The 23,724-nt window shown below is 31.0% G+C and overlaps 1 protein-coding gene across 1 annotated transcript; it reads left to right on the top strand.

Annotated features, from left to right (window-relative positions):
* The first annotated feature begins 3,479 nt into the window (after positions 1–3,479).
* Positions 3,480–8,641, top strand: LOC112773295 (calcium uptake protein, mitochondrial-like). Its single transcript, XM_072224539.1, has 7 exons — positions 3,480–3,855; positions 4,052–4,119; positions 4,876–5,102; positions 5,728–5,811; positions 5,944–6,169; positions 6,994–7,290; positions 8,298–8,641. Exons 1-7 carry the CDS (start codon positions 3,549–3,551, stop codon positions 8,511–8,513), a joined length of 1,425 nt encoding a protein of 474 aa, XP_072080640.1. The 5' UTR covers positions 3,480–3,548; the 3' UTR covers positions 8,514–8,641.
* The last annotated feature ends 15,083 nt before the right edge of the window (positions 8,642–23,724 follow it).

Genomic DNA, 23,724 nt, shown 5'->3' with positions numbered 1-23,724 from the left:
ACAAAGAACATAAAAAAAGATGTGAAAAATACTAGAATTCTTTTTTTATTATTTTAAAACACAAGAAGAATAAATATAAATTAATAACCTGAAATATGAAAAAGAGGTAAATAAGAAGATAATAATTCAAATAGAATAAAAAAATACATTGAAATTGAAATAAAAAAATAAAAGGGATAGATTGAAAATGAATATAAAAAGAATCACTCTACTTTTTACCCAATTTCTTGGTGCAATAAGAAAAAGACTTCTCAACCTAACTTGTCAATGACATAATTTGGGAATTGAATCAAAAGGACTCACTCAACCTTCTATCCAATTTTTCGATGCAACAAGACTCACTCAACCTTATTTATCCACTTTATGGTTTCATCACGGAACTGAAAGAGGTGAGTGATGAGCTATATTTTGTCGGTATAGAATTTTTCAAAAGAGTTATGTCGTGAGTATAGTCTAAATCAACAAGCTATAACACGTCAAACATAGAAAATGTGTGTCCACAATTCAAATCAATAACCGAGAGTATTAGTCTCGAGTCGTTCTCCCTAAGAGTTGTCCGAAGGTGCACATAATTGGCTAGGAGTCTCTTGGTGTTTGAGGTTGAATACGAGAAATCTAAACAAGCTTGCATAAAAGTAATGAACAAATAACAACGAAACCAAGGGACACAAGAATTTGAAATCAAGCAAGAGTGAATGACAATCAATATATAAAAGCCTTGGCTAGGGTTGAGAATTTGAAGTCCTATCATCATTATCTCTATCAATTGTGATATCAATTGGTTATTGCTCCACTTAATTAACCTCTAACTATGAAGGAAAGTCAAGTGAAGATAATCAATTTGAGTCCACAAGTCCTAGTCTAATCCTAAGGAAAGACTAGAGTTAGTGTCATTCAAATCAATTAGCAATTTCCAATTGTCAATCAACAAAAGACCTTGATAATTCAAGTGTCTCCAATTACCCAACCCCTAAGCCAAGAGTGAAGATCTACTCTATAGCTATAGTTGACATTTTCTCAAGCATTTGGTGAGTAACAATGGAAGACATCATAAAATTGAAAAGAGAATATGAATTGAAGCTTTCTATTACAAACAATTAACAACAATCAAACAATTAACAACAATGACATGAAATTCCTCAATGCATTAATAGAAATCAAAGTAACAATATCCAAATCCAAGATCTACAATGCTAGAGTAACAAAAACACTAAATTGAGAGTAGAAGAAGAAGATCTACAATCTAGAACAATGTAAAATTAAATCAAATTCAGATCTCACCAAAGGATCCAAGTGCAATTGGAATTGATAAAGCCAAAAACCTAAAGAGAAGTTGGAGTTTCTCTCTCTAAAAAAATATAACTTCCCAAAACTAACTAAAAAATGTGTAAAAGATGTCAATCCCCTTCAATTCTTGGTCCTTTATGTCTTTTTCCGCCAGAATTCTGCTCAAAACTGACCTTGGAGACCCTCTGAAATTGCTAGGCACGTTTTCACTGAAGAAGTCACGTGCCGGGCGTCACGCGTACGCGTGGGTCACGCGTACGGGTCGTCTGGGTTTTGTGATCCACGCGTACGCGTCAGGCGTGCATACGCGTCGATGAAGATTCTGCCCAGCCACGCGTGTGCGTCCATGTTTGCGCGCGTATCCCAGATTCCAGCTTCCACGCGTGCGCGTCGTCGGCTACGCGTGCACGTCGATGTCAATACTTCAAAGCTCCATTTTTCATTCTCTTTCCACTTATGCATGCTTCTTTCCTCTCTTCTAGACTATTCTTGCCCCTATAAAATCTGAAATCACTCAACAAACGGATCACGGCATCAAATGGTAATGGAGGGAGATAAAAATACAGCTCATTTAGGACTAAAAAAGCATGTTTTCAATCATCAAGCAAAATTAGGAAGGAGACATAAAACCATGCATTTTATATAGATAAGTGTAACAAAACGTTGATAAAACCCTCTAAATTCTACACAAAGTGAACCCTAAGATTCGAGTTCATCAGTGAGTTTTCACACCTCTAATATCTGAATGACGACTAGCATAATTTATGAGGTATTTATAACCTCTTATTAAGTTAAAATAAAAAAAAATCTAAACCTATAATGTAAAGTCCAATTTAACAACTAAATAAACAAAATCAAAATACATCAAACTAAATTAAACATTCTAAAAATATAAATTAATAACTTTTAAATAATACTTTATCTTTTCGTATTACGAACATTTGAAATACGTATCAATACATATTTTAATAAAAATAATAATTATGCAATAATGCTTAATTTTGTCAGATTAATATTTAATAATTATATATAATAATTAAATTTTTATTCACAATTAATTTATAAAAATATTAATAATGTTATTTAATAGATTTAATATATTGTGAAAGTAAATTCTTTTCGAGTATTAACTAATATCTAATCATATAATACTTGTGTGTTCGCAAGCGTGTTTGAGGGTATTATTAATTAAAGTTAATTACATTCTTTAATAACATAAATAATTTCGAAATTAATTTTTCATTTGTTTGAATATCATTTTTTTGAAACTGAAATTGAACGTCATTGTTAAGACTATACTTCAGAGTAAAGTAACTCCAACTGAAACATAACGCTGTTAAAATATTCTTGAAGTATCCTGAAAGCAAGGAAGAAAGAAAATATATTCTTGCTTGATTTTTTTCAATACTCAACAATCAGCATCTCAGTTCATTGCATCTATACAATATGAGATACTGTCCACTGACACTTGATTTATTACAACGAGTCTTGGTAGCTTTATTCATTAAATTTAATAAAAGAAAATTATATATGCACTATATTTTAGTATACTATTAAGAATTTAATTTTAATATACAGATTCACAAATCGTTTTAAACAATTATGTGGTAATTAATATTCACTTTTTTAATAATTATTTTTGTAATTAATGTAAAAAATAATATTTTTATTATAATATTATTTAATTAAATTTACGTATAAAATTATTTTATACTGATAATAAATTAAAATTAATTTTTTTATTAAATATATATTTTTTTATGTTTTAGTAGAAAAAATAAATTCTTTATAATCAACGATTTTTTATCATTCACTTCTAATATTAAAGCAAAAAGGAATAATTTCTCAAGTAAATTTCTTAAAATTTTTAGACAGAAATTTTAGTTCTCAATAAATAATTCATGTCAAAACTTTTATTTTGTTAAATAAATTAATGTTTATATCAGATTGTTTATTTATATATAGAGAGAAATTGAATTTTTAAAAAATTTTATAGACTGTTATATCCTTAATAAAAGACGACAGAAACAATTTAATCTAATCTTTTATTAAAATTTGATATTTTGATGCAAGGATGAATATCAAATAAAATGTTAAAAATTAAATTATTTGACTAAAGTTTTTTTTATTGATTTGGATATTATTAAAAAAATATGAAAAATAATTCATATAAAGTTCCTTGCTAGGTATGGTATTGGTGTTGATAAATTTTGTTGTGAAGTGGTTTGAGAATTTTACACATTGTGTGAGTGAGGACGCAAATGTCTACGTTTTCTACTCTGAGGAGGCCCTCACTGTTAATAACCCAACGCCTGCACCACTCTTCACAAACATGCACACCAATAATCCAACCCAATAATAATAATAATCAAAAGAAGAAGCTGGGTTGTTTGGGGATTGTGGTTGGAATTTTTGTGTGTTGTTCCTTCTTCGTTCCCATCACTACCAACAAATCCAACTCCCCTTCATCTAGTCATGATGATGATGCAAACACTTCAACTTTTTCTTCACATTCTTTGTTTAGAAAACTCTCACTTCCACACAACACACACAGGTTGCTCTTTGGAGGCAAGTGCCTGTGTACTTTTTTTTCAATGTTATTGTTGACAACCGACCTTAATAATTTTGTTTAGCAGGTAGAAAGTCAGACGCGGTTAACTTCATATGAAATTGATAGTTGAAAATTGGTTAAATGGAACTGTACTTGAGTTTTCAACTTTTGTTTTTATGAATAATTAAATTTATAAAAAGAATTTTGTTGCAGATGTGTACAGGAGGAAAGTTTTCTTCAACTATGAGAAGCGCATGCGTTTGCATAGTCCTCCCGAGAAGGTTATTTCGTAGTTATATCATATTAGGTGTATTCATTATTCTATATATTAATATGAAAATGTTTAGAAAGCCAACTACAATCTTGATTAACCCAAGCTAATTTTTTGTATTTTTTATTTTGAAATTCGAAAAATTAGAATAATAAAAGGTTGTTTTTTCTTTTTTATAACAAATTTTTTATTTTTCAACTAGTTATCTTTAGTTGACACGAAATCGAATATATTTAATTTTAAAAATAATATTTTAAGCCAAATTGCTTCTGATATATATACACACTAGGGCTACTAATAGTGTTGGATATTTGGATATCAGTTAAACATAATATAACACAAAAGTCTAGACTCTAAATTAAAAACAGTAGTTTTTTGGCAAATATATGATCAATACTCCTTTTTTTTTTAATTATAACTGCTTATTTAGTACAAAACTGTTAATTGTACAGTATGACGGTTAACTCACATAAAGATATCAAAAAATAATTAAAATATTATATATATTACATTAAATAAATTAATTAAATATGTCAAACTAAGTAATGTTTTTTAATTATTAACAATATTATATGATTAACAAATATTATCATTTTAGATTAGTATTTAGTCAGAATAATTTATACTTATATTTATAAAAATTTATACACAAAAAAGTGAAAAATACATAATTTACACCTATATTATTAGGATTTGCATATATGAAAGACGTGAAACCCTTTTGGAAGGAATATGATGGTGAGTATATGTAATTGAATATATGCAGGTATTTGAATACTTTGCATCATGCCGGAGTCCGGAAGGAGAGGTGCTGATGGAGGCAGCAGACCTAATGAGAGCAGTGGTTGCGGTGTTCCCGCCGTCGGAGTCGAATGTTGTGAGGGAAGGATACTTGAAAGGTGAAAGAAGAAGTCCAGGCCACCTTCGTTGTCCCCCTTCTCTGTTTTTCATGCTCTTTGATGTCAACAATGATGGCCTTATATCTTTCAACGAGTGAGTGTGTCACTTCTCTATATTCTTATTTTGTAAAATATTTGTGAACTTATTAATTAACTATAAAAAAATATTGGAAACTAAATTTTTAGTTAGTTAACATTAATTCACTTTAGAGTTTAGATTTATAATTTATGATTTAAAGTTTATAATTTAAGATAAATCTTAAATCTGAAAAGAATTAGTTCCTTATCATTATTCATTAATATTGTATTATAGAAAGTATAGGGTACCAATATACTCTCTGCCAACTTATTACCAACAATAATTAATTATTATATTTTAAATATATGTATAAGGAGACACATCTAAAAAATATATATATATATATATATATATATATAAAGACACTTTCATTACTTTTATTAAACACAATCATAAATAAAAGTTGGCAGAAGTTGACAAAAATGTTGTTAGTAACATAACGAGATTGGTAATTTTAATATACTCTCTGTATAAAATTATCTTATACGTGCATTCAATCACATAACGCCATATTAACTGTGTGAATAGTAATCCAACGATTGTGATTACACTGACAATATAAAATATTTTACGAGCTATAATTCTCTTTCTTTTTGTAGCGTTTGAGTGCATATTGATTATTATTTTTACTCTGAAACAGGTATATCTTTTTGGTAACACTACTTAGCATACCAGAATCAAGTTTTTCTGCGGCATTTAAAATGTTTGACATGGATAACGATGGGTTAGTATGCTGATTATGCTACTAATTGCTTTGATTATAGTAATAAACACATGATGAGTTAGGGTGTTTAATTTGTATAAACACTTAATTAATTACATGTCATCACCAACTTCTTGTTATTGGATCCTAAAGGGAGATAGATAAGGAAGAATTCAAGAAAGTGATGGAATTGATGCGATCTCATAATAGTTATAGACAAGGTGCTCATCACCATAGGGATGGAATGAGAAAAGGCTCAAAGGTCAATGATGATTGTGTAGAAAATGGAGGTGTTTTGGAATATTTTTTTGGCAAAGATGGAAAGGGACGCCTTAGCATTCATAGATTCTTGCAATTTATGAGAGACTTGCATCATGAAGTAAGAATATGTCTCTAATTGCCACATCTATCATTTCTTGCTTGTCAGTTGGAGTGTACATAAATTTTGTTAGTTACTCTATTTATAAATTTATCATCTCATATGAATTTAATTTTGATACAATTATCTAATAATTTAAATAATGTTAATAAATTTTAAAATTATTTATTTTTACTAATATTGTAATACATAATTAGTCATTTATATAAAATTATGATGATTACTTTTGTTTCTTTATCTCTCATTTATGATTTGATTTTTCTTTTTTATTTTTTCATAAAATTTGAACCAATAGTTAATAGACTGCATTTAATTCTAAAAACAGAATAAGATAAGATACTGAAAATAAGATACAAATAATAGAAATACAAAAATTAGTATTTTTATATTGTGTTTGGTAATAAACTAGAACAAATTATAAAAGTCTAATTTATTCTAATTTTTTTCATTCAAAAAATTTGAGAAGAAAAATATAATAATAAAAAATATAATTACGAAAAATTAATAAAAATAATAAAAAAATTAAAAAATAAATTATATCTCTTGTTAGTGTCTCTGTGTCTTTACAAAACATACTAATTTAATGTCATTGAACACAATGTATCCATGTCTTATTGCCAAATATAATTTTATATCTCAGTCTCAGTATCCCGTGCTAGTAAACAAACCCAGCCTTATAGAACTTATTATCTTAATAAGTATCACACATATTAACAACAATAAAAAAGTGAATTAATAAATTTACTTTAGGGACCTTATATTATTAGAAGTGGTTATATATATTATGTAACAGCTAGCTAATTACAATATTTGACTATGTGTAGATACTAAGGCTGGAGTTTGATCATTATGACTACAAATCAAGAAAAACTATATCTGCCAAGGACTTTGCTCTCTCAATAGTTGCATCTGCTGATCTGAGTCATCTGGGTAGGTTGCTAGATTTGGTTGAAGAAATGAACAATGATCCAAGCTTTAAGGATGTACGCATCACATTTGAAGAGTTCAACAATTTTGCAGAGCTAAGGAAAAAATTGCTTCCATTTTCATTGGCCATTATTGGTTTTGCAAAAGTGAATGGCTTGTTAAGAAGAGAAGATTTTCAGCGAGCTGCATCACATGTAAGACATTTAGGGATCTTTGTTGGATTTTAGGTTTTTTTTTTTTTTTTTAAATCTATCTGCAATTATTTCTAGAACTAATTACTAAATTATTATTTTAACAGAGTGATAACTTGATAATTAATTCTAAAAACAGCAGCAGATAAATAAAAAGTTTTGAATTTTATTTTACATTTTGGGATGATTATTATATAATTTTGATTTTTCTTGCTCATCTTGATAGTGATATAATAATGTTATATTAACAAACCAATATAATAAATACAGTAGACAATTAAAAAAAAAAAAAAAAAAAAAAAGAAGAGAAGTGAATCACATCACATGTGTTGGAATAGACCAAACAATGTCTTTTGTTATTTTTAATTGTCAATAATAACACTTTAATTGAGTTGTTGATATATCATGCTAATCAATTCTGTGACCACACCATGGTGGCAAAATTTTGATTTTGGTGAAAATGAAAGTCTTAAAGTTATGGTCTAACTGGTTTTATTTTTTATTTTCTTAATTTAGTATTTTTTAAATAAAAGTTTCAAAAATGAAGATAATAAATTTTATTTCATTCTTTTATTATTTTTTTTATAAAATTCAAAAAACAAAAAAGCTATTAAAAATCAAAACAGAGGCCAATCCATCTTTAGATTTTTTTTATGCTAGAAATGTTAGAGGATCATCATAATTTATTATTTTTTATCATTATTTTTAAATTTTAACCATCAATCTAATTTTTTTAATTTAGTAATCCAACAATATACTTTAAACTATACTTTTAAACGTTAATGGCAAAAAAAAATAAACTTTGATGATCTCTAACATTCTTCTTAAAAAAAAAAAGAAAATTACTTATATTTACATTACATGATCAGGCCTAATAAAATATCAGCATAAAAGTTTTTTACACGAAAATTACATAAAACAAATTTTGAATTTAAATTTTATTGTTGGCAATTTAATAAAAAATAATTTTAATTCTGTAATTTGTTTGACTGATTGATTTCCAATTTCAGGTTTGTGGATTATCACTTTCTGATAACGTGGTTAAGATTGTTTACCATTTGTTTGACACAAATGGGGATGGACACTTAAGTTCAGATGAGTTTGTAAGAGTGCTACACAACAAAGAAAATGATATCGCTCAACCTATGGAGACAGGGATCTTGCGTTTCTTGTCTTGCTGTTGGAACTGTAAGCATAGCTTCCCATACTCGCGCTTGTTTTCTTAGGTTCATACTATTTCTGAGATAGTAGAAATAGAAATTTGTTTGGTTTCTATATTTCTGTTTCAAGAATAATATTGTGATATTCATGTATTTGGTTTGTCATATGTAAATATAATACCCATTTTAAATTAGTCTTAAGATCATTCACTTATATAAATAATATTATTATATTTTTTATTTCTCTAACTCACTAACATTTATAAAATAAAAAAACACTTCTCAATTTTCAAAACATGTTTTCATTTCATAAAACACTCCTTTTAAATATATAACTACCATTTATTTATAAATGTCATAGGTGGTAATTTGCAATACAACTTGTAACTAAAATAGCCAATGAGTAATAACTTAAATATCATAATTTTTCCATACTCTTCTAAGAGGTTGCGAATTCGAATCTTTCTATCTTTGGTAAAAAAAAAAAATTGTAAGTAAAATACTTTCTAAAACCTTGTAAATAATATACTATTCCTAAGGATTGGCGCCTTCGCGGTAAGAAGTTTGTGGATGTACCTCTTGCATAATTTTTTCATAATTTCTTCTACCTTTTTTGGCTTTTCAAACTTTTCAGCACATATATATATTTTTTTAAAACAACAAGTTCAACACAATAAAGTGGAGTATCAACGAAAAAAATACTAAATAGATAAAATAAACTAATTTCTAATTATCTTTAGCAAAAGTCATCAACAATATAAAAGATCAAATATCACTCCACTTTTTGTAACTCTTAATCGACTTATTGACTACCTCTGCAATATCTGATTCTTAATTCCTGAAGATTCTATCATTTTTTTCAACCAAGTGCTCCAAATGATAACAATGAAACCAAACTCACTAACATTCTATCAATTCAACTGCACGATTGACCTCTGAACCACGTAAACTTACGGTCATTCAGCTCTATATCTACCAGTTTCATAATGCTGACACACTAGCGCATTTCCTTTCTTCCAACTGCACAACCTCATTGAAGACACCCATGTAGTAAAGAGGAACTCGACATATTCCCGATAAAAAAGCTCAATTATTCCCACACAGCAAGCTTCTCTTCCCTTGTATGCGCACATACACCAAGCAAACTGAACAAATAAAAATTATTGTTTGTCAATTCTTCTTCTATACACAACAATCTCTCTCCTTTGTAACAATTACTCAACCTAAACATCATATCATCCTACATTATTAATAAACATCCAGAAGCACACCTTCCGATCCCATAAATTCTAAACCCACCGCATCATTACTCCAAAATTGCACTACATCAAACTTAGTACCTCCTTCTTTGTCTCTATTAATCCTAACATATTCATATTATTCTTACATTTAAATTTTTTTACCATTTTCCACTTTCCAACACCCCTAAACCCCGCATATTCCACGTACTAAAATCATTTAAAAACTTTATTACACACCTTATTTCGATTTTTGGGCGGCTCCTTCTTGCTTTCTCTTTCGGTTTTGCTTGCCTTCTTTTTTGTGCCAATACTTCATTTTGAGCTTAGAGAATAGCTATAATGTCCTCATCCTCGTTATATAAAACAGCTCCTAATTCGACAGCCAGATCCTAAACAGCCCTATTTTCAGCTATATCTTTATCCAAACTTTCTCCGTGCTCATCTTGATTAGTTTCACCGTTTGCATCCTGCTCTGAGTCTCCCGAATCTTCCAAGTTCCTTATAACCCCTTCATCATCCAACCCAGTTTCCTGCACCACTGTATTCTCATCCTCTAAATGTGAATCCTGCACTGCATCACCCCTCATAAGACATATGCCAACATGCTGCTTACCACTCCCGTCTAAACTAGCGTGGATCTCATTAACTACACTTGGTGGAATGTTTTCCTCCGCTGTGCTATTCAAACAATTTTTCACACCTTCGCCAATCTCCTTTCCGGCTTGATTCTGCTCGTAAGATACATCAAGGACTTCACACTCCTCCCTGCCCTCCACTCCATCAAGCTCAGCACGAACATTATCACCTCCGCCAACAGCAGCTGACTTCCACGCTGCTCCCAGATCTGCCTCGTCAGCACTATTCACTGTGGCATCAACCCCTTCGCGAACTCCATGACCAGCCACTCTCCTCTCTTCACCGTCGCCCGCAGCAGCTAGCAAGGAGGCCCTTTTAAAATGCACAATGACGTACTCTTTATCGCACCACACAGCCACTTCGCTGCCACACCCTACTAACATATTGGGCCTTATATGCTTCAACCCAGCCCCAACTGAACTTTTGTTCGACACCAAATCAACTCTTCTTTCTGTTTATCCCCATATTTCCAAGTCTCTGTTCTTTCAGAGATTTCTTCGTTACTAATTGTTTGAGATCCCATAAATTTCGCACTCACCATAATTGCCAGATACACCAAAGGATTATCTATTCGTGTTTTCAAAAAATCCTCGTGCCACTCATCCAAATCCTCAACGACAATTACCTTTCTATCCTTGTCATGCTCTGCCTCCCGTAGCCCTTGTGGCATTATTACCACCGCATCCCATTCCAACTCTAACGGTTCCCTCTGAACTTTTAGTTCTTCACTTCCATGGTGTTTCAATACAACTCTCTCTTTCTAATTCACCTCAATATCCTTTCCTTTAATTTTTTCCTGTTTTTCATCAGGAGACTCCCTGACATCTTCATCGTGCGTAGTGTTTTTTCCCGGACATCAATCCTCCTCCTATACATAGCCTCACCCACAAAGATCTCTTTGCTCCTTAATCACATTCCATTCATCTCCTTGATGGCCTTTAATACCCCTCCTTTTGTAGTATACCTGATGAAAGCAAACAGATGGATCTGGCCATATTTCTCTTTACATGCCAAATAAATTTTATTTATCCTTCCTGTCCACTTGAACATATGAAAAAATTCATTCTTCGAAATATTACAGGGTAAATTATCCACAAAAATTGTGAATGATTTACTTTCCAATCGGAGATACGCTTCCCAATTCCAAACTCGTAGATCTTTCCTAACATGGAGTTATCTAACTTTATCCCGCCTTGCATTAGACATAAATTATGTTATGAGAACATTGAGGGTGGTTTAGGATTCTAAGAAAGTAACGTTCAATTTTTGAGAGCGGAAGAGAGTCTCCATTTCAACACATATATCAACCAATTAAAATTGAACTATTAACCAAGTTGCTTTTGGCTAATATATTTTAGTTATTTCTTAATCTTTGTATTCATACATATCTAATTACTTGCTTAATTAGTCATCATTCATGATAATTCTAATGTGGCTTAATTAGTCATCATTCATGATAATTCTAATGTGGCGGTGTAATGCAAGTTGATTTAAATTTTTTAATCAACATTACCTCTCTTAAATCAGACTTGCATAATTGATTATTCCAAGCATTTTCTTTAACTTGTAAAATAATTCAGTTTTCAACGACTTTGTAAATATATTTGCAACCTGGTCTTCAGTAGGTCAGTATTCGATCAAAACTTTTTTTTCATTTACCAACTCTCTAATTTTGTGAAATCGAATATCAATATACTTTGATCTCCCATGAAACACTGGATTTTTACAAAGTGCAATAATTGACTTGTTATCACAAAATATTGTTGTTGGAAACCTTTGTTTCTCGTTTAATTCTTCAAGAATTCTTCTTAACTAAACTGCTTGTGTTGCACAACTTGCTGCGGCTATATATTCTGTTTTTGCTGTAGAGAGTACTACTACTAGTTATTTTTTCGATGACCATGAAATTGCACTAGAACCAAGATGAAATACAAATTCTGAAGTACTTTTTCTTGTTTCTATATCTCTTCCCCAATCACTATCAGTGTAACCGACAAGATTTACTTTATTAGTATTTTCATAAAAAAATACAATCATATAAAGTATCTTTGATATATCGAAGAATCTTTTTCACCGATTGCAAATGGTTGGTACAAGGCTCCTTAATAAATCTACTAAGCCAACCAACTCCAAACACATTATCTAGTTTGGTTGTAGTTAAGTACCTCAGACTTCCAATCAAGCTTTTATAATATGTAGGATTTACTGATCTTCCTTTATCTTCTCTCAACAACTTAAACTTCTCTTCGATTAGAGTAGGAACTAGTTTTGAGTGCTCCATCTAAAATTTCTTCAAAATGTCATTTGCATATTTTATCTGAGAAATGATAATTCTATCATCTTTTTGAACTACTTCAGTGCCAAGAAAGTAAGACATCAAGCCCATATCCGTCATTTCAAAGTGCTTTATCATAGCCTCCCTGAATTCTGCAATTATATCTAGATTGTTGCTGGTAAAAATTAAATATTCAACATAAAGGTACACGACCAAGATTTCTCCAAGTTGAATAAACTTGATGTAAAGAATATGTTCAAACGGACATCTTCTAAAACTATTCTCAGTGAAATAAGAATCAATTATGACCCTCTTGGTGCTTGTTTTAACCAATACAAGACTTTCTTCAACTTGTAAACTTTATCTTCTTCTCCAGGAATTTTATATCCCGCAAGTTATTCAATATAGACTTCTTCTTCTAAAGTACCATTTAGAAATGCTGAATTAACATCCATCTGATGTATCTTCCACTTGTTTTAGGTTGAGAGTGAAATAATTATACGAATAATGTCTAATCTAAAAACAAAAGCAAATACTTCAAAGTAATCGATACTTGACTTTTGTTTGTATCCCTTAACAACAAAATCTTGCTTTGAAACGGCCAACTTCACCGTGTGTTTGTACTTAGTTTTGTAAACCCATTTTACCCCAATTGGCTTCTTATCTACTGGTAAATCTATCAGCTCTCATGTGTCATTCTTCTTAATGGCATAAATCTCCTCGTCCATTGCTTTCTTCTAATTGTTGTCTCTAGAGGCTTCTTCAAAGTTCAACAGCTCACAATCTGAAAATAGAGCAAAATTTATGATTTCTTCATCAGATGGATCGTTGTCATTGACAACTTCATAATCTGCTAATTTAGCAGGAAGTCTTTGCTCTCTTTGAGGTCTTCATCAGATGGATCGTTGTCAGGTTGCCTTTCTTCTTCATCACACGTGTTTGGAATTACAATCGGCTGCTTTTCTATCTTTGTGATCCAGTCCCACATGTCTTTCTCGTCAAACGTCACATCTCTGCTGATAATCACCTTCTTTGATTCTGGATTATACAGCTTGTATGCTTTGGAGTCTATGTTATAGCCAATAAAGATATACTTTTCGTCTTTGCTGTCTAACTTCTTCCTTAATTGATTTGGAATACGGGCATAAGCAATACACCTAAAGAATGTGAAATGATGAATGGAAGGCCGCTTTTCACTCCAAGCTTCCTCTAGAGTTTTATCACGAACACTCTTTGTTGGACACCTGTTCAAAATATGAACTGCTTTTGTGAGTACTTCTGCCCAAAACTCTTTAAGCATTTCTTTTGACGTGAGCATGCATCTGACCATATCCATGATGGTTATGTTTTTCCTTTCAGTAATTCTATTTTGTTGAGAAGTATATCTGGTTGTTAGTTGGTGTTGAATTTCATGTTGCTTAAAGTAATTTGAACATGCAAAATATTCTGTCCTTCTGTCTGTCATGAAAATTTTGATTTTACAGCCACTTTATTTTTCGACAGACGCCTTGAATGTTTTGAAGGTATCACATGCTTCTGATTTCTGCTTTAGAAAGTATACCATGTAATTGCATACTAAAATTATCAATAAAAGTAATAAAGTACATGCTGCCTCTATAACTTGGAACTTCTACAGAACAAAGATCTGAATGCACAATTTCAAGTAATCTTCTGGCTCTCTATTATTTTTCTATAGGTAATAGATCTCTGTACTTCTTTTCCAGTTGACAAATCTCACAAATGCAATTAGGAATATGAACTCGTGGTAGATAAGAAACAAGCCCTTTTCTTGACAGACAGTTTAGGCTAGAAAAATAAAAATGCCCAAACTGCATGTGCCACAGCCAACTATCATCAAGTATCATAGAACACATGCAAGAGGGATTAACATGTTGAATTTTCAATGAAAACATTTTGTTTGAAGTAATCTTTACTTTATCTATGAACCTTTTGTTGTTGTCAAACACAGTGCAATATCCACGATAAGTTATCATTTTATATCCCTTCTCAAATAACTGTCCCATACTCAGTAAATTATAATCAAGTTCAGGAGCATAGAAAAAGTTAGAAATATAACACAGAGAACCATCCTTCAATCTAATTGGTATTTGCTCTTTTCTTTCAATGGGATCTTTATACTATTACCAAACTACAATAATAATTTAACTAAATCATCTAGTGAAAAATAACTCTTTTCTACGAGACATATGATTACTACAAGTACTATTCAAGTACTATATCTTTTCATATTTAACACATGAATTACATGTAAAAATAAAAGTTTGAGTACCTGAATTATCATCAGTATTTTGATGCTGATTTTTTGCAATATGTGCTTGATTGTTACATCATTTTGAATTTAAAATTTGCTGCTTTGTGTTCATACTTTCCACAATAAAAGCAGTTGAAATTGATTCTTTCTTGAAAAAAATTACCTCAGCCTCTTCCTTAATTGACAGGCCTAAAATTTGTTCCATCTCTTTTCTTGATTAGGCGGTGTAAAATCATTATAACTTTCATAGTTATAATTTTTGCAACCCCTTCCTCTGAAATTTCTTCTGCTTCTACTTTGAAAATTGAAATTACGACGTCGTCCTTCTTCTGTACAGCTTAATTATGCAACATTATTTAAATTCACTCGGTTTTTCAGGCTTTTTTAGTTGATTTTTTTTACTTCTCCAATATTTTGCTAATGTGGCTTTCCATGGTTCTTTGAAACTCTGCAATCGTCATGGTATTCATATCATCAGCATGGTGCAAAGAATTTTTTTCACCACTTTGCTATCAGACATATCTTCTCCATAGGCTCTCATCTTATTGACAAGATCTGTAACACGAGAAAAATATTGCTTAACACTTTCTGAGCTAGATATCTTGTACCTTTCATATTCTCTTCTTAAAGATTGTAGCTTTGCTTTGTGGGCTATATGTACGGCTTTGTACGAGAGTTTCAACTTGTTCTATGCCTCTTTTACACTTTTGGCATTTGCTATTTTGCCAAACACAGTATAAGCTACACCTTGATGAATTTGAGATAGCGCTAATTGATCTCTCCTCTATTGGGCAGCATTTGCTCCTTATTGTAAACCCGATTCAATGAAATTACACAGGTGTTGAGCCTTCAAATGGATAGATATCAAAGTCTTCTAATAACTATAATCGAATTTTTCATCTAATTTGGGACTAAATCAGACAATATTAAAAGTGTTTGCTATAATGATTCTATGAACAAATAACTATGTGAGAACTCTCTCACACTTCACAAACTCTTCAAACACTCAGTGCTGGATTAAACCAACTTTGATGCCAAATGTAAATATGATACCCATTTTAAATTGATCCCAAGATCACTCACTCACATAAATAACACTATCATATTTTTTATCTCTTTAACTCACTAATACTAAAAAAAAAAAAAAAACAAAGGAACACTTCTCAATTTTCAAAACACATTTTCATTTCATGAAACATACTTTTCAAACATATAACTACCACTTATTTATAAATGTCATAGGTGGTGATTTACATTACAACTAGTAGCTAAAACACTTTCTAAAACCTTGTCAATAATAAACTATTCCTAAATATTGGTGGTAAGAAGCTTGTGGATGTACCTCTTACATGATTTCTTCTACCTTCTTTGACTTTTCAAACTTTTCAACACATATATCAACCAATTAAAATTGAACTATTAACCAAGTTGCTTTTGGCTCGTGTATTCTAGTTATTTTTTGATGTTTGTATTCATACACCTCTGGCTACTTGCTTAATTAGTCATCATTTATGATAATTCTAATGTGGCGATGTAATGCAAGTTGATTTATTTTTTTTTAATTAACATTCACGTGTAAACATAGATTCTAATATTAATTTAGAATTGTAATTATTTTCTATCAATTGACAAAAAGATAATAGATCAATTTTAACTAACTTTAATCTCACTAGTTGCAACTTGTAAAGTTGTCAATTTTGCGAGTTTAAATAAATTTTATATTAAAAAAGGTGTATCCCACCTTTCCTCAACTGGTCGTGAGCCAACAGCAACCTGAATGATGGGTGTATGTCAAGTAACTGGAGAAAGTAAAAGATAAGGTGAGTTAAGTATCGAAATTATGCCTAAAAAAATACTTGGGAGAAAGATTTCTTTTGTTCATCTTTGGTTTTTTTTTTTTTTTAACGATATTTGCACAGGAGAAAAGGCCAGATTTAAGAGGACTTGATCGATAGATATACAATGAGCAAAAAAGTACTTTGACCACCATTTATGAAAGTTAGGAGTCGACAGAAAACAACGAGTGATATTCAGATGCTAGTATTGAGTCGACATCATCCTTTGGTGGTTCATCTCTAGCATCTTATCAAATTCTTGTGTCCTCGACAACTCATAGTGAATCTTTTGAGCCTTAGGATCGAGGGACAAAGTAGAAGGTTAGGCTTGGGTTAAGCCAAATTGTCAAGCCATATACTGGGGTGAATAAACGATTAGTTTCTTCTTGAGAGTCCAGATTGATTCATGCGGTAAGCCGACGAAAAGAATTTGAGGTGTTAAGATCCTAACCCACATATCATCGACTAGCGCTTGATTTTCTAGTTGAGAGCTGGTAAAAGAGTTGAGGCTTGAAATAGAACTGGTTCGAAATGAGAATAGGTTTGGAAAATAGAAAATATTATTGTCTTTATTAATATCAAACAGAATTCTGACAAAGTGTCAAAAAGCACCAATAGGAGACATGATTTTTGGTTTCGTCGAAGAAAGCTGGAAAAGACGAATGCCATCAATTAGAGTGTTGGGGATTTCCGATTCAGAAGTTGTGATTCGAGCTTTGAGCCATAAATGTGCAACCCAAAGGGGACAAAAGGGGTTAATCGAAGGATTTCCTTGGCAAATTTCACCAACAATCAAGGAAAGCATTTCAGAAATTTGACTCAGAATCAAGGCAAGAAGGTTGATGAGTTTTTTGGTGATGAATCATGATGGCCAGGAGGCAAGTAGTTATTTTTTCGAATTTGGATTGACTTTGAGCAAGAAACAAAAGAATTGAGCCAAAACAAGAGGAAAGTTACGTGCTCACTATAAAAAATAGGGTCTCAATCGGAATCCATGTTGTTTTAAATGAAGGTCGATATGAAATTCGAGTTGAAATTGATGTCAAAATCATCCTCAGAATAATTGGTCAACCATGACATGAATTCACTATCAATAGGTAAATTGGTCAGAGCCGAAATGTCCATAAGAGTTGAACCCATCATTCTATAAGGAAAATAAAAGTTATTGGTGGCAGGACACTAGAAATACAAATTGGCCCCTAGTAAAGGAGCAATATAAGAGATATCATAGGTAGCCAATTCTAAGGCATGCACAATATTTAGAGATTCTCAAATTGGTTTACATGTAGGTGCAAGTCGAGACATCTAGGTCGAAAAAAGGGGACTTAAATTCCTAGGGAGAACAGTTCTAAAGACTCGACCAGCAAAGTATGAAGACTTGACATTCTTGCAAAAAATCAATGGTAACTGCTCTGGTGGTAATGGAAAGAGAGAAGAAATAGAATCAAGTTGTTCTTGGGTTGCCAAAGGACTTAAGAAATAATACAACACTCTATTAACTAAGAATGGTAGGAATACTTGATGGCACTAGAGATTAGAGGTTTCTGCATTTGGATTTGGAGCTCTCAAAGCTTCATCTTCATTGTGGAACTGCGCCACTACAGCCACTAATGGAGGAAGAGGAAGGCTTTATCTCCTTCTTCGCGAGAATGAGAAGCAGCGGCCATGGTTACTGAAGAAGAGAACACGGCGATAACGATTGGCATAGAGTAGAATGGAAAATTGACTGAAAAACTGTGGAAAGCGTGTTGCTCAGAAAGAAAAGGATTATGGTTTTCAAGCAGTCAGGTTCTCGAAAATTGGGGATGATTTGATTTGAGGAGTAATGATGGAGCACTCTATTCAAGAAATGCCCATTGAAACACAGGACGTTATGTATTCCCAGAAAAGTGTGCGTTGTTTTAAATAATGCGTAATTGTCCTTTCAAATTTTTAGAGTTTGAAAAGGTTGCACGTGTCTAGCACGAGGAGTGTTAAAACTTGTATTTTTGAACAAAATAAGAAGTTTTAAAGGGACAATTTGTTGTTACAAAAAGTAATTTTTTTTTTGACAAGAGGGCATTTCGATTGCCAATGATTACGACTACAGAAACAATGATTTCGACTACAAGAAGCGAAAACAGGTAAGTTGAAGTCGAAGAAAGATGGTACAAAGAATGTCGAAGGCAAAAGGTAGTTTGTAGCTTTCTTTGAGAATCAAGACTTGCTACTCGACCTTCAAGCTGAAATAGAGAACATAGGTGCGAACTCTGATGTGCAAGCTGGAGAAAACGTGGGACTTGAAGACCCGACAAGATATGGGTGTCAAAATTTAGGATCAAAATTCTTTATGGTCAAAGCAAGGTCATGGCTGAGAAAAAAGAGGAAATAAGGTAGTGGACAATATGCTCTAAGGTTAGTCGATCTCCATAGTCTATAAATAGTAGAAATTCAGAAGAATTATGGGACTTCTTCAAGAATACTAAATCATCACATAAACTCATAAAATTTTCAGTCTGCGCGATGCAACGGAAGAACATGGAGTGCAAGTGCATGTGAGTGTTAGAAGTCAACTTTTAATTTGTTTTCTTTTGTTTATTTGATTCATTTTCTTTTATTCCTTTGAATTTTGTTATTATTTTACTTTTTACACTTTCATTGTCTTCTTTATTTAGTTATTTATTCTTTTGCTGTCTATCGTAAGTTCACCACTAGTAATTTTGACATAAATTATTTTGACACATATTAAAACTTGAATATTTAATTAATTATATTATACGTATACTAAAAATAAACTACTAAATCGATACCTATATAAAATATATATTAAAAATATATAAAACAAGACATGTATATATTTAAAAATATATAGTGATTAATCTTTAGATATACATAATATTTTTTTATATTTAATTTAACATATAAATATTAAAAACATTTAACGATATTATATAAAAAATATTGCACTTTCTGTATATTTTTTTTCTAAACTTATTAATGGCCCAAAATTTTTTTTAATTAGGACAGTCAAAGAAATTGGTCCAACTCGTTTAGGTCCACCCCTTTGAGTTTTTGGATTAAACAAAACTTACAAAAGGGTTAATTATATATCATGTATATACCGTCCATCAAAATAAAAGTTCGACCTATTTAAGAAAAAATAACATAACTAAACGAACTGGCTATTTTTTTATTTTTTATTATTTAACTATGTAATTTTTTATTTTTTTAAAAAAAATCAATTTTTGCATTATCAATAATTCCATATACAAATTTTTGAATTTACTGTGATTTCTCTAAAATCACTAGCTGAGAAGTGAGATCAAACAAACGCATTGTTGACAACAAAGTCAATAAAAACTGTGTCAGTGTGATCATATCCAATCATATCATGTCTTGTGTTAATGTGTTGTCTTGTTACAAAAGGAGTCCAACTCAAGTTTCCAAGTAGTAGAAACTAGAAAGAATAAACGAGTGGAGAAAAGAAAAAACAGCGCACGTGTTAGAGATCAACATAGATGAATGCAAGTAAATGAATGGGAAAGTACATCGAATCATGGATGATCCATACTTTGGTGGGGAATATATCACAAAAGTGGGTCCAAATTATTTTTACAAAAATATTATTTATATATTAAAATTAATTATTATATATTTATATAAATATATTTTTAATATATATTTTATATTATTAATTAACGTTAATAATTAATTTTAATATATACATAATATAAATATTATTTTTATTACTAAAAAATATATATAGACATTAAAAATACTCGACATATATTTATATGTATTAGTTTATATATTTTTAATTTATATTTTATATTTTAATATAAATTTTATACAAATAATTAATTTAATCATTAATTTTTAATATACACCGTATATAATAATTTCTTAATAGCTCCATCCCAGTTGGACAAACTAATCATTTCACTCCTTTTGTCTAACTTGCAAACCCTCAAACCTCAGTTGCTGGTTTTTGCATGGGGCGTGGGTGACATTTACAGTTACATAACACGCCTCAAATTAAGGTTCTTAACGTTTGGGGTAAATTCTATTTGTGTTCCTAATGTTTAAATCGTCCTATTTGTATTCCTAACGTTTGTAAAAGTGATTCAATGTTATCCTGCCATCAATTACACATCACGAGCGCTTTAGTTTGAGTTTTAAAAATCTCTTCTTGAAGTTAGAATACAAATGTTTGGGATAGAATCGATGATCTACTCCGAAAAATAGCTCATCAAATGTTGAAACTAATTCCTACAACATTTACATAATTCACTTTTCTAGGGATATAATTGAATTTAAACACAAATAGTGGGTATAATATTAAAATCGAACACATCTAAATGAGACCTAATTGAGAATGAATGCATCCAAGTGAGAATAATTAAAAAAATATAATCTGATTTGTTAGTATAATTGATAGTAGGATAACATTGAATCACTTTTATAAACGTTAAGGATACAAATAGGACGATTTAAACGTTAGGGACACAAATAGGACTTACACCAAACGTTGGGGACAAAAACAATACTTTACTCTAAATAATATTATTATACAAATTTTGTTTACAAATTATTTTAGAATTAAAATTTTTTAAATAAATAAAATAAATATTTTATTTACAGATATAGGTCATTTATAACATTTTTACAAATTTACACTTTATTATTTATCTTATTTACATTATAATCGAAATAACAATGTGTATATCTCGTTTACATGATAAACGAGATAGGATATATTACGACGCAATCGTATGACGTTTACGCACGTAGTATGTAACGTGCTTATCTCGTTTACACTGTTAAACGATATACACACATTGTTATTTCGTTTACACTGTAAACGAGATAAGCACGAAGTGTGCCTATATATTGAAGTCGTTTATTGCACTTTTTGAAGTCACTTTTCATCTGTTTCTTATACTTTTCTTCCATTTTTAGACTTTTCTAATCATATTATCGAGGTACTCGGAAATTATAGCGTGCTCAAATGCATGGGATAAGGACATCAGCCGCCTAAATACGACATGGTATATCGTTGGGGCAATCAACTTCCATATTAGTATTGTTATTTTCATGTTTAAGTTAAATAAGCATATATTTATAGTCATGGTTAGGATACTTTTATAGATGTAATATATGTTAGGTGGTAGAATGTATTGTCAGTTAGTGCTAATTGATAGGATTTAACTTAACTTATTAGATAAATTATTTTATTAAGTAAATGTTTATTGTATTTTGTTATTTATTTAATTTAGTTTCTATATTTTTAATTTTAATTTCGATAATATGGTAGATGCCTTTTTTTTTAGTCCGTGTTAATGGATAGGTATGATTTTAGTTATTAGTTAAATTAATTTATTACGTAATAGGGTTAAGTACTGTTTTCATCCCTAAGGTTTAGGGTGAAAATCAAAATCGTCCCCAACCTTTTTTTCTTATTAAAATCATCCTCAACGTTTAAAAACGCTTTAAAATTATCCTTTTCACTCTAAAAAGACAAATTTTCCCGTATAAAAAATAAATTATAAAATAAATTAACTTTGTTCATCATCCTCTCAACCCATTTGCAGCAGTTTCATTATCTCTCTCTTTCTCCATCAATCCTCCCAACCCATTTCTTCCTCCAATCAAAGACCAAACTTTGTTTTCTCCCCAACAACCCAGTAAACTCAAACTCCCAACCTAAGCTTCTTCTTCACCTACCTTTCTCTCTCTACATCAACCTCCATTTTCTCTCTCCTCAAACTCCATTAACAACAAACTTTTGTTCAAGTTAACAAACAAATTAAGCAACAGCAGCAACTAAATTCAATAACAAATTCAACAAATTCAGCAACAACAACATACTTTCAGTAACACCAAAATCAAAATGAATCAACAGCAACAACATTCACAAAATAAATTAACAGAAATTTTAGATTTAACAACAATTTAACAATCATCACCGTAACCTCAGATCCAAAATCAACAACGATAGAAATTAAAAAAAAATAAAAAAAAGATCTTCAAATTCTTCAAAAATAAAAAAATAAAAAAATGAAGAACAGAAAGAGGAGGAAGGAAGTGACGGTGCGGTGCGGGAACCTACTGCCATAATCAACCTCTGGCCGCCGCCGCCCTCAGTGTGCCCTTCCTTCTTCTTCCTATTCTTCTTCCTCTTCCTTCCAACTGCCACCCACGATCACCATCTGTCGAAAGCCAATAACCACTACAAGTGTCACCTCTCCCTTCCCAGAACACGTCACAGCACCGCCATGTCGGGGGATTCGAAGCTGAAGACGACGATCACCTCCCTCTTCTTCCTTTCCTTTTCTTTCTTCTTCTTCTTCTCTGTTTCTCTCTTCTTTTGTTATGTGTCTTTTGTTTATTTTCTTTTTGTTTTCTGATTTAGGTGGGAGGGATGGGGATAAGGGGTGGGGTGGGGTGGTTTTTCTTTTTTAATAACTTTTTTGTTTAAGGGTAATTTTGTTCGAAAATTATTATTTATGGATAAAAGGATGATTTTATAACGTTTTGTAACATTAAGGATGATTTTAATAACAAAAAAAGGTCGGGGACGAATTTGATTTTCACCCCAAACCTTAGGGACGAAAACAGTACTTAACCCTAAGTAATAGTATGGTACGACCCTGAAATAACATATTGTTTCGAGACAAAACTCTGTAATGTTTGGAGCAACCTCGGCACCTTATCATATGACTCTTTTCAATCACCATATATCTGCGTAATTGCCTTTTGATTCGCCATCCAAACCTTTCTGTATGATATTTAAAGTGATAACTTTGGCTAACTGCATCTTGTAGAACAGAGATATTGACGACGGATGAGCTGGACTATATCAAGGGCATGATAACACTACAGATGAGAGGCATTTATAAAATATACATGGTAGACATTTATAACAAATATAATCATGATAAATAAGAAACTACACCACAGTTAAACTTAAACTCGTCAATATCCGAGATTCTGTCAGATGACAACACGGAGACTTCAATGACATCCTGTTACAAATTAT

Source organism: Arachis hypogaea, chromosome 18 (assembly GCF_003086295.3).
Source record: "Arachis hypogaea cultivar Tifrunner chromosome 18, arahy.Tifrunner.gnm2.J5K5, whole genome shotgun sequence".
Classification (NCBI taxonomy): Eukaryota; Viridiplantae; Streptophyta; class Magnoliopsida; order Fabales; family Fabaceae; genus Arachis; species Arachis hypogaea.
The sequence above is the reverse complement of the archived record's forward strand: the minus strand, read 5'-3'. Positions and strand labels throughout refer to the sequence as shown.